At 40.4% G+C, this 12,755-nt stretch overlaps 1 protein-coding gene across 1 annotated transcript in view; it reads left to right on the top strand.

Annotated features, from left to right (window-relative positions):
• The first annotated feature begins 4,253 nt into the window (after positions 1–4,253).
• CPXM2 (carboxypeptidase X, M14 family member 2) overlaps positions 4,254–12,755 on the top strand; it is a 75,184-nt gene continuing 66,682 nt past the window's right edge. Inside the window, exon 1 of the mRNA XM_080598681.1 lies at positions 4,254–4,972. Coding sequence (XP_080454807.1) covers positions 4,645–4,972 — 328 coding nt within the window. The 5' untranslated portion in view covers positions 4,254–4,644. The remainder of the gene's footprint in view (positions 4,973–12,755) is intronic.

Raw genomic sequence — 12,755 nt, 5'->3', positions numbered from 1 at the left:
AAACTTTTCTGGTGTTCAGAAGAAAAGTTATTTTTAGTGTTGTTTTGTTGCCAAGACATATAGAAACCTTATGTGCTACCTCAGAAAGTTACCGAGGAATGGGAATGAGAGGGATGCCTATTTCTTCATCTTTTCCTTCCCACCACTAAGCTTTTCTCTGATTAAAAAATGATGCACACATTCAAAAAGAGAAGTTGCAGGAGTCACTGACCAATTTGAAGTAGAATTAAGTAAGAAATGTGTGATTGTGCATTGTGTAAATAAAAAGGAAGATCTTGAAGCAGGACAGTGCTTACACATACAACCCTACCTGTCTTCAGTAAAAATGCATTCCTGAATCAGAACTCCTGGAAGGTAGGGTTGTTGACATCTGGGCAGGGAAAAACAAGGCTGCAGGGGCTGGAGAGCGTGATGGAGCCCAGTTATCCGAGACTTTAACTAGTAGTTCCATCAAAGCCATATAATTTCAATCTGAAGTAAGAGCTGGGAAAAAAAAATAAATCTCAAGGGACAGGAAAGGTGGGAAAGGGTGCTGCTTTTTGCCTGCAGCTGGGGCGAGGGGGAACTGGAAGTGTCTTTTTCCAGGGCTGTTGACGAAGCTAGCTCAAAGAACACAGCTTGAAAAATGTTAACTCGGCTTGGAGGGTAAACCATAATCTTGCAAATAAATGATTCTCGGGAACAGGGGGGGAAACCCCTGCTAATTTCCTGATAACAGCATGCAGTATTTCACTTCAGCGGAACAAAAATTTATGTAGAATGACATCTACATTGTCATGGGCATTGTTCCAGGAGGGAGGATATGGCTAGCTACAGTCGTTCTACAGAAATATTAGTTTGCTTTATCTCCTTTCACATCAACTGCAAGTTTTTAAAAGCTTTTGTGATACTTTACAGGCAAAAATAAGGAGCAGCCCTTCTCATGTCAAGAACATCTCTCAGTTCAACTAATGAGACTTCAATGAGGTTAATACTCCCATGCTACTCTAAGAAGAAAAAACATCTCCCTTCCTGTAAGTTGTATATTGCTAGGATGCTGACTGAGAGAAAAAGAGGGTAAAGACTTCTTATACTTAGGAAGACCTAAATTCTGCCCACAGACAGGCTTTGCCATGGTTGCAGCTGGCTGGCCACATGCATACCCTGAAAGCAGAGGTGGGTCCACCAGGAACAGCAATGCTTGCAGACAGAAATCCACAGGAATAACAGCCATTTCTTAGGAGTGCTCCCTCTGTGCATTCTGACCAAGTTGTAAGAAATACAAACTAGCAGAAAGTACTAAAGTTCAAGAGAAAGAAATGTAGGCAAGCTAGGTGCAGACGTGGGCAGGGACGTAGAAATAGGTGTTGGTAGATATAGACATGTTTGGGTGAGTAAGTCTCTCTGGGCGGCTAGGAGTCAGTGACTGCTGTCGAGAGAAGGAAGGTATGGACACATGGAGAGAAGGGATAGAGTTATCTGTGGTGGCTCTGAGAGGTGAGGAGTGGTTGGGGCCTATCCTGAAGTTCTGCAACACTGTTACTTGCAGAAATGGAGGTGTGCAAGCAAACCTGCAGCTCCTTGAATCTCTCAATTTATCCTTCTGGATGTGTCCTCATGGCTGACCATGAATTCCTAACCAAGGTTCTCTTCTGGTTTGAATGTCCCTAGAGGCATATTTGGGCATGGTTTCTCCTGTTTCCTGCAATGTGCAAGCTCGTGCTGTGGCCTCTCACCACAGATCATTTGTGAGGAGGCCCTTGCAGGGACTCTCAGATAGCCACGACGTATAGAAACTTTGTTGAGACCTTCATTGCTTTGATGAACTTGCATGTAATTTGCCAGAGAATTCAGAAATTATTAGGGGTGAGAGGAAAACACACAGACACTACTGTCACTTGAGCCACATTTCACATAATCATGGAATGGTGACATTCTTAGGAAGCTGTGTGCAAATGAATGCTCCAGCTGAGTCTTCATCTCCAGCAAATACCACCATCACCTCACGACAACGTGAACATACAGCAATCAGCTGCTGGGTACACAAATAAAAAGGTATTTTGATGGGTGATCTAGGTAACATTTGGGTGATATTTGTGTCACTTAAATATAAGCTTTTGCATGTATCAAACAAATGGTATTGTTGATGGTATATGGCTAGTATTGGAGAAGATTTTTCCTGCTGTACTAGAAGTAGCTATAGTCATGCATCTACTTATATGCAGACATAATACATGGTTATCTAGTAAAGAGGTCCAAATCATATGCGACACATTGCTTTAATATATGATAAATATATACTATTTAATATATAACATGTAATATATAATATACATAATATATAGTATAGTATAAAAAAAATAACATAACTAATATAAGTAGGATGAATTAAAATAAAGTTGACTCTTTACAAGAAGATACTATTTTATAGAGCAGCTGTTGTGTACAAAAGAATATACATGGTCTTTACATGCATATATTATTGAAATATGCATTTATAGAATTGATGAAAGTAAATAATACAAAATTCCCCCAAATCACATTCCTCAGTCTTTAATTAACGTACACATGATTCTACCTTGCATGAAAATACTTTGTTTTGCTTGGAAATGTAAATCCTCTTCTGTTTCTATGGAACACTTTCGATCACTGCAATGACTTTAAGAATTTGCAGCTAGGGCTTCTTTAGTTACCAAAAATGTAGGTCATTAATGATGACATGGAAAATTCAACTCTGTGATGACTTCTGTAGACATGAAAATGTCCACAGTATTTGCAAAAGAGTGTCTGTGCTGCAAACAGTAACAAAAGTATGTACATCTTCCATACCTCGTGCTCTGTCCTTGGAAGTTGGGATGAAGAAAGAGGACCGAATAGTTTGGAAAGGGAAAACAAAGTACGAACATCTGTGAAATTGCTAAATTGGGATATCCAGGATATTCAGCCTGCCACTGAATACAGAGGACAAGCAGCCTATTTCACACACTGTGCTTGGTGTGTCTGAGCTCCCACATTTCCCCCAGTCACTGCACGAACTGCGCCAAATGTCACAAAGCCTTCTATTGCAGATAAAACTATCTGAAAAGCTTAATTTTTAACATTAACTGCCTTTTTTTCAATTATAATTCAGTAAAGCAGTGGAAAAGCAAAACACCTTTAATTCTAGTTTTGGAAAATGAAAATCCCTATCTTCAAAAAAAGAGAAATTTATAGTTCTGAGTTTTTAAAACATGTAAAATATAAACTATCGGACTGAAAATAAAATCAATGGTGAAAACAATTTCTTTTTTTTTTTTTGTGTGTGTGTCAGCAAAAAGGAGGACCATAGACAGAATGTGTTCACTAAATTGCTTTTGGAATAGTGATCAAGAAAGCAAAGACAATACTTAAGTACAGGGGACCGGATCACCCACAGTCTGGAAACCAAATATTCCAAAAGATATAGGTACTGAGATGTGAAATTGTGCTTATTATGTTATTAAAGTTATGAGAAACACACACAAAATGTGATTGCAAAGGCAGAATGAAGAGCAGAGTAACAGATGTAATACTTTCTCCTAGGTGATTGGACAATGTCAAGAAATTCAATATACATGATGAAAATATAAGCTGGTATTTTCAGCACAGGAGTGAGGATTCATATTTCATGTGGGCCAATGGCTGCACATTTCCTTCAGCGCTGAAGGTTATTTTGGAGGTAAGAAGAAGATGAAAGACAAGACTTTATCCCCAGACAAATTGATTCCATTAACGACACTGGGTTGCACGTGTGCTGCTGCTAGCACAGTGCAACCTAATCTGCTTGGAAGATGTTTCAGAGAGAACAAAAGTCAGGATCTTTCCAAAAAGAGAGAAAAAGGGCTTCCTGATGTTCAGTTGGGCCATGTCCAGTGAGCACCCCTATGTCCTAGGAGAAGCCTATGAGAAACTGGTGCATGTTGTGTATTTAGTTATATTGTTTGGGGCAACCAGGGAAGCTGAGATCAGTGCTGGAGAGGGATGCTACTGTTGTAAAAGTTAAAAAGAAAAAATATAACAAAAAGATTTATAATACATCACACATGGCATGAGGACTCTTTGACACTGACTGATCACACGTACGTGTGCATGCCGAGTGTCAGAGCAGGCAGGTTCGCCCAGGGCTGTGTGTGCCCACCCCCATCCTGCACAGCATCTCCCAGGGGAGGGAAACACTTTTACACGCAGGCTGGGAGGCGAAGGCATGCTGCCAATTCTACTTTTCTCTGACTAAACGCTCACTTGGATCGGCTGCATGTGGGAAGACTAAAGAAACTCTTAGGGGATTTAGCCAGATCTGCCTCCTAGCAGTGTTTTTGGAAGAAAGCGACAACAACGGAAGGAAAAGCAGCAAGAGAGTTGTGCTGGAGATCACACCTGCCAGGCACCGGCAGAGCGAGCGCCCTGCCTTCCTCGCGTGCGCTTGTCCGTCTGTCTGGCTGGTAAGCCCAGCGATCACATGCATCCCGCTCCTGCCCCCTCCCTCCGCAGCCCTCTGTCCCGCTGCACGCCTCGCAACTTCTGCAAACTAGCCCAGAGCAGAGGCACTTTCCGCAGACGGGCTCCCTTATCCCCCTGCCAGGGCTTTCTGCTTCCCCTTCTTCCCGAATAAAGTTCAGGGGCTTGCAGAAGAGAAAGCAAACACTAATGATCGCCCTTGGCAAGGAAAGCTCATGTTCGCCTCAGCTCTGCCTCGCTCTCTGCGCCTTTGGGCTCCTATTGCTGGGGGATCTGTCCCGGGCTGTACCCATGGACGATCAGGATTATTATCTGCAGGAGATTAGCAACAGGGATCATTATTACTCCTTTCCGTACCCCGGAGAAGAGTATTTTCCTTTCACGGAGCAACCTGGAGAGGAGGGAACTATCCGTGCTGCACAGCCAGAGGAGCACCCAGGGTTCAAACCGAGCAAGAAACAGTTAAAACCGAAGAAAAGCAGCAAAAAAGGAAAATCCATTCTTGAAACTCCACCAGGTAACTTTCCACGTCCTCCTCCAGAGCTTGGAGTCTGCTGAATCTCATGCTGACTGTGACTTTTAACATTAATGAATATCCAGTTAATGGGAGTCTTGGTAGTAATAACAGTAACTGTGTTCGTGGTGATGATGATGACAACACATTAATTTTTAATATCCTGCAGAACAAGTCTTCAGAACTTTTACAGGCTTTTTAACCCCTTCCTCATCAAGTAAAGAGGTTTAGGAGTGCTAACGTACTAATTATGCTGCACTGTAGCTAGTGTATGGACTTTTCCTGCTTAATTACACTTGACAGCTGGATTGTTGTTAAATTTGCAGTTCTAACAACAAATGAAGGGAGACAGATTCTGAAGTACAAGCGGGTTGTAAATGCTAACACCTTACTTTGTCCCTGGTAATTTTAGTGTAAGAGAGGCTTCTGAATTGATTGTACTTACAAATGTGAATTTCATTTGAGATTTCACTTTAAAACCCTCCAGAGGAAGATATGTAGACAAAGATCTTTACTGTAAGAGACTGAGCCATAGCAAACTCAGTGTAATTATTGGCCTGTAAAATAAAGAAGTTAAGCTACAACAAAAATTCCTTATAAAAAAAAAAATCACTTTTTATTTTCTGTTTTCTGCATATGATTGAATAAAAATATGCAAATATTATTAAAATTTGCAGAAACTTGGTTAGCAATTACAATCCAGTTGTTCCCATTAAGAGCTAGTTGCACCACCCTGAAGGAAAGGTTTATTCCTGTGTTTTCTGCATGTATAGTAGTTACTTCTGGTAGGTTTGGGACACTCAGAACTGAATTTAGCCCATGAGATCAACTTCAGAGTTGTACAGTTAGGGGCCAAATGACACTCACTTAAAAAAGAACTCCTCTGTACTTCAGAAGGAAACTTTTAATGATAACAACCAGAGTACAGGGCACAAAGTGTGCAACCCAGAGACGTTACTGTGTGCAATGCAGCAAAACAGAGTATCAAGGGTTGTATAGGGACATTAATTTTTTTTCCATTTACATCTAGCCAATAGCAAACACAGAATTTTCAATTTAAGGTTAACACTGATAGAAATCAATTAGTCTTTGATTAGAAAAGTTCTTAGCTGTTATAATAATAAACAGTGGTAAGGAAATACCATTTCTGAAATCTTGAAAACCCTTTGTGGGGCAGCCAGTTTGGATTGCCAGTGTAAATCAAGGCAGAAACCACAGACAAGAGCAAGATCCATCGGGGCCAGAAGTATGCAACAGTTTCCAGGTCTCAAGTACTGCCTCATTTGTTATCTAACCACGGGTTTTTAAGTTACCTCATTAGGTCCCAGGCTTTTTCTTATTCAAAGTGGTAGATGCAACACAGGATTCCCACCTGTAGTGGGGTGTTGTGCAGTTCAGCTCTGCTTTCACCTTTTTTGGTTGGCTTTTTTTTCCCAATTTCCCTGGCACCATGATTTCACACATGCTCCAGAAAGCACAGAAGCACAGCAAGGGGAATGACTTCTAGTCTGGGAGGGCAATGTTCATTTATCTTGGCAGACAGGCATCGTTCTTGTTCCCCATCTGGTGTGCTGAGCACCTTGCAGGTGCAGAGGAAGCAGCAGCTGTACTGATGTCGACCTCCTTCATTACACAGCACTCTTCCCTTCCCAGCCTGGTTTGTTTTATGCACTGTGCATATGCAGCACAAAATTCCAACTATGCTGGGAGACCAAACTGAGGTCTTACAGGCATTTCCTAAAAATGTTTGATTTTTCAAGTAGAATCACATTCCTTTTCTACATAGGAAATTATGGAATTAGATAAGAAAAACAAACAAACAAGCAAAACTCTTCCTTAAACTCTCCCCCAAACATACTCCATTGTGTGCCAACCAATTGACTTGTACAAGATTCATTTTAATTTCTGATTTACTGCTTCTTGATTTCCACCCTACCTGACTCTTTTATTTCTGTGTTCAGCCTGGTGCGCTCCTCCTCAGTCCCCTCGTCTTCCTCAGTGTGGCCAAGCACAAGGCCAAGGGAAGCATGGGTGAAACTTATGATGCTCAACCAAAAGCAGCTGGAAAGAGCTCCTTTGCTGCTTTCACAGCAGGCATGTACTCTTTTGACACAGCTACCAGCTTCCAAGCTTCCACCAACCACCTGCAGTAAGAGGTTTTAAAGCCTTTGAGATTTGTGAGGTTAGCCAGAGGTAACACAAACTGATTTCCTCCACCAAAGCTTTGCTCCTTGCTCCAGCACGTGGAAGCTTGACACCTACTCAGTAAGGTGGTTGTTAGGTCTACTTTAATATGGTAAAATGCAATGTGTTCCCTCGGGAGAAGTTGAACTATATTAACGGAAATAGCCATAAAAAACCCTAGGGCAGACACCCAGAAAACAGAATGGCTACCATTTGTTGAAGATGCAAATAACTGAAAACAGGAGTCATTTAAAAGGAAGTGTCAGGCAATTTTAACTAGATACAGTGATAAAAATTCTGGCTATAACATCTGAAATCTCTCCTTTTCCTTCTCCCAAAGGCAGCCAATGGCAACAGGCAGCAGTCTAGCAAGGGCACGGAGAAGACATCCAGGTCCCAGCAGTACAGTGCAGTGCAGTGACACCAAAGCCTAGTGCCATGTCATTGGGTTTGAAATGAATAGCTGAACATCTGGCCCTGCACAGAGGTGCCTAAATAATAATACATAATTATAATTTCTCACATTTGGCCAATTGGGAGGACAACAATGGTGGTTACCAAACAGCCATGAACAATAAAGACAAGTCTGGCTGTGTGCGTGTTGTACACATGTGTATACATCCATGTACTTATACATGTATTCAGAACTGGAAATAATTTACTGGACATGCAGTAAATACAAAAATCTGCTTTTTGTGAGGCTCACTGGAAGCTGGGGCATGTGGGATTAATTAGTTGTAACAAACAATAGGCTGGCTCAGAGCTGGGATGAAGAAGGCGGAGGACCGGGAAAATGTGATCTGCCCTTTGGCTGAGCAGCTGGTACTGATCACTTCTAGCTTTGAATCAAAGCTGAAATCAAACTTAGCAGTCTGAAGGATGCAGCACATAACAGATGACACGGGCTCAATTTATTTAAGCTAATTACTAAAGGTGGTGAGAATATAAATGTTTTCAGTCTGTGAAATATAATTGCAGGAAGAAATACTATTGATGTCAGTGGGGTTGCAATATATGTATATGTTTGAAAAAGTATTGTTGGAATCAATATTTGCAAATATTTGATTCAGATAACAGCAAAAAAATATCAGCCTGCCTTCTTGCCCTTTAAATGACCTATAAATGAAATGGTACTAAGTCATCATTGGAAGGTAAACAGTCAGATTGACGGGTTTCTGTATATACAAATTTCCCTTTTCTAATTCCATCCTAGCTTATTTAGGCCTTGATCCAAAGCCCATTCAAATCAGTGGAAAGAGTCTCATTAACATCAGTGTTTTTCTTTTATGAGTTCTTTAATGGAGTTTAATAAATGCTGCCTCAGCTACCACCTGTGTGGCAGACCCCCACAGATGGTTTGGGGCTTTGTCTGCCTAGAGGCCAAAACTCACCTGAGAGAGGTTTATGGGCTGAGGTGCCCATGAACACTGCTTAATATTGCCTATTGCTCAGGGTCACGGTTAAACCTGCATTCCTATTGTGCCTGAATGTGCCACAATTATATCTGTAATTATACATTCTTTTATACTTTTGCTGTTTTTCAGCATAGCTATGAAATAGCTTCAAAAAGGCGATGCAAAAGATACTCTATTCTATATTGCCTTTCATGTCTAACATGATACCATTCTTTCCAAAGGGCCATCTACACAGTTTTTTTTAATCTGAGACTATCAGGTTTGTGGAAAGTAGAGAAAGGTGGAACTTACCAAACATTAGCAAAAGTTCTCTCTGGGAAACAAATCTGACTTACAAAATTACACGTTATAGTGGTTCTTGTTCTGTCACCATAATTCTGACTGCCACTGGAAAATAAAGGAGCTGTGTTTGGGTTTTAGTCTAGTTTGTATGCTAGGTTTCCAGCTAGAACAGAAGGAGATGCAGAAGGAAAAGGTAGCCTGTGAATCAACATTGCTTGCCAAAATCAGCTGGGGTTAGCTAGAGAAAAGATGGAAAGGGAGCAGATAGGGAGGAGATTGAAAATGGGCAGGCATGCTGGATGCATACCTAGAGAGCTGGGAGGAAGGCTAGGAGCAAAGGGAGTCATCAAAGTCAGTTTTCTGAAGGCGTTTGAAATCCAGTATGTTGAACTTTGCTGGCACGTTGAAGAGGGGGTAATGTCTCAGAGCTCCAGCTAGGAAGAAGTCATTAGAAAGATTGGCAAGAAGCATTTTTGTGGAATGCAAGGGCTGAAAGCCAGATGGGGCGGGAGGCTGGTGAGGGTCTGGCAGAGAGCTGTGCCAGCAGCAGCTTTAGGTGATGCATCAGGGAGCTTAGAGGGGTCGGTGTGAAGGGAGATGGGGCAGCGGCTAGTAATACAGCAATTCAGAGGGGCCATGAAACAGGCTTTGGGGTTAGAGAACTGAATCAGAAGGTAAAATGAAGTTTGGGCATGACTGCATACAGAGGCTGATATATAAGTAATTGCTATTGAGTTGTAAATGACCTATATAGCAACCAAGAATATTATCGGTGTTGCTGTTATCTAACCCACTGGTATCCTGTCTTCAGCCTGGCTTCCATTCCCGAGAAGTCCAGAGAAACTGGAGCACTCCTGTGACCTAGGATGTAGATTGTAATTTTAAAACTTTTGCTTAAACTTCTTATACTGGCACCTTCTATGAATGAACTCCTTGGCCCTACATGCTCTTTGGAATATCTCCCATGAATTTTAATACGACCTGTATCATGTCCTAATTGCCAGATGTGACAAGTGAAGATGAAAACATCTGGCTTTTAATGAGCTTTCTTTCATCTACCAGCTTCTATTTTCTCCTCAGCATTTCTACAAATAAGTAGAATAATAAACCATAACACAACCATTCTGTTTAAGAGCCCATCCTTTAAAGAATGTCACAACAAAAGAGGAAAAAGGATGACTAAGAATAAATAATGGGCAATGCTTTCAAAATCGGCCAACCCTTTTTGATTAGCTATGGCTTCAATGAATAATATAACATGAGAAAAAATTTAGAATAAATGCACTTGATTATGCTAGAGAACACCATATTCTATGATAATTCTCCTAGCAAGCTTTTCTGAATTCAAACTAATTTTTAAGGTGAGAAAAATACCTTTTTAAAGAAGGGATGATTTCACTGAATAGATTTTAATAATATGAATCTGAGCCTAGACCTGTCCCTGAAATACCAGCATATTCTGAGTCAATCATTAGTTGAACTCATTCTTGTTTTCTAATGTTATTCTCTGTTCAGTGAGCTGGTTAGAGAGGTCATTCTGATGGTTCACAATCAAATCTCAATTATTTCTTTTGGGTTTGGCAGGAAGACTTCTATCAGCTACGTGAACTTAGAATCTATCAAAAAGATGAAGTACTGGAAGTTGAAGATATGGTGCAGAAGAAGCAATTTCTTGAATTTTTAAAATATGAGCCTTTTCTTCCAGGGATTTTTTTGAGCCTTGCCCAATTCATTGTCTATGTAAAAAGCAGACTTCTGAAAGATTTATTGTCTGGATACAGGGATGAAATTTGATTGTCATATTCACACAAAATAGCTGCTTGTGATTATATTATCAAAAGGGAGGGGGGACACGCACTACCACATTATTATGCAAAGTATGCAATAAATCTGAATAAATCTGGCCTTCTTGTCAGGCCTCTGGTGAGGTTATGTCTTGTGGTACTGCCTGTCTTAGAAAGTAGGGCTTTTTGAAACAAATATACAAGTATGTGCCCTCAACGCTCATTGCTGGTTACCTGTGGAAAACGGAAACAAGCAAAACTGTGATGGAGCTGAAATTTAAAATCAAGTGATTACACATGCAAAACACTCCCACAGCATTTTCTCATCTCAAACAAACATTCCCCAAGAGAAAACAGAGGTGATAGTAACGATCAGTTATGCTAGGAGCAGGCAATTGCCTTTAATCTTTCTGTCCCTGGGAACTACCTTAATGTATGGTTTGGTCCTTCTTAATTTAATAAGCCATGAATCAAAGAGGGCATTGGAGTCTCTTTGGAAGGGATTTCTTTCAAGGTTGATCATAGCCATCATATCTGTGCATTTACGTCTCTGATGCAGAAGCTACTTCTCTGTAAACTTCTTGAACACACTGTCCATGCCCTGACAAGAATAAAGCACAGGGACAGTGGATTAAGGGTCTTTAGATGTCACCATGACCATGGACATCTAACACCACTGCTCTCTGATAACTTTGTTGATGGGGACTTCATTTCCTAAGCCATGGAGGATGCTGATCACTGAACACCTCAGCTATCTCTTTCAGGAGCTTAACCAGCCTCTCTGAAAACCTTTCTCTGGCTTTCCGTTTTCTTCAAGAGGTGTTAGTAACTTTTTTATTAGTTTTACATATTACTATTAGTAAAATACACTGCAATGTTGACTCGTTACTTCAAAAGTAAATACATTTCTAATTTCCTTGTAGTACAGCAAAAGGAGCATTTATGATTCTGTTGCCTTGTGGTTTTATAGACCCATTTTGGGGAATAACAGGATACTCTGGGTGTCTGCTGTGTGCAGGAAGGGCTGGAGCCCAACCAGAGATGAGCAAGGCATTTTATTCTCCATGCAGTCAACAGGCAGTGCTAAATCAACTTGACAGGTGTAAAAGAGAAACTGTTTCTCTTTTTTACCCATAGCTAAAAATGGCAGTAAAAAAAAAGGTGAGAAAAACAAGAGGGGGAATGAAAAGATGCCAGATGGTGACTCTGAGAGTCAGAGTGCCTATGAAGACATCAGAGAAGTATGTGAGGATCATTTAAAGCATCTTTGGAATACTTGGGTTTAGTTAATGATCTCTCTAGCCCTGTTTGAATTAAATTAAAAAGGATATTCTGTAAAAAGGATATTCTAGAGAGTCTGTTGATAGATATCTGAGTCCTCTTATGGACATCAAATAGTTCCTTTCTGCTGGGTAACATACCGATATTGGCAAGCAAGGATTTGTACCATGTTATTACAGGTTAAATGGAGACAAGTAAAGATGAGGGGTTTATTCTTTATTTCCACAGTGAACTACGTCATTGTTTCTTAATAAAATGAGGCTTTAGTGTGACTTTCTGATTCTGGAGTGGTGTTTCAAGCAGCTGTCTTATAAATGGGAATCTGGCTCAATGCACTGTAAAATATATTTTACAAGAATGTCTTGTAAAACTTATATGAAATACTACTAATATATCAGAAAAAGTGAATGATTCCCTGTTCTGACACAAAACAGAGCTTCAAACCTGCTCTGTATGGTATGTGTGGGGCTGAGTCTCAGAGTGTCCACTGGGATTTGATATTGAAGAAGATCAGACAAAAGCTGAAAAGCTTCAGCAGACCATAGTGACTTCCAGTAACTATTAATCACAGGTGAAGTTGAATATCTGATTTAGTAGTGAAAGCAACCAAAGGCTTAATCTTCTGTTTAATTGCAGTTATTTACCGTATGAAAATACTGTAAGTGTACAGTTCTGTTATTCAGTAAATAATATAGCTCTGCTGCTCTGGTTTCACACAGATATTAGCAGGATGCTGAATTTGCAAATGTGCTGCTGAATCAAACAGTCCAAACAAGGAATGTAATAACTGTTATTTTATACATAAGTTAAACATAGTTCATGTACTGGCAGCATACACTT

The sequence above is a fragment of the Anser brachyrhynchus genome, assembly GCF_964034855.1.
Source record: "Anser brachyrhynchus genome assembly, chromosome: 6".
In the NCBI taxonomy this organism is placed as follows: Eukaryota; Metazoa; Chordata; class Aves; order Anseriformes; family Anatidae; genus Anser; species Anser brachyrhynchus.
This window is presented reverse-complemented; position numbering and strand designations above follow the sequence as displayed.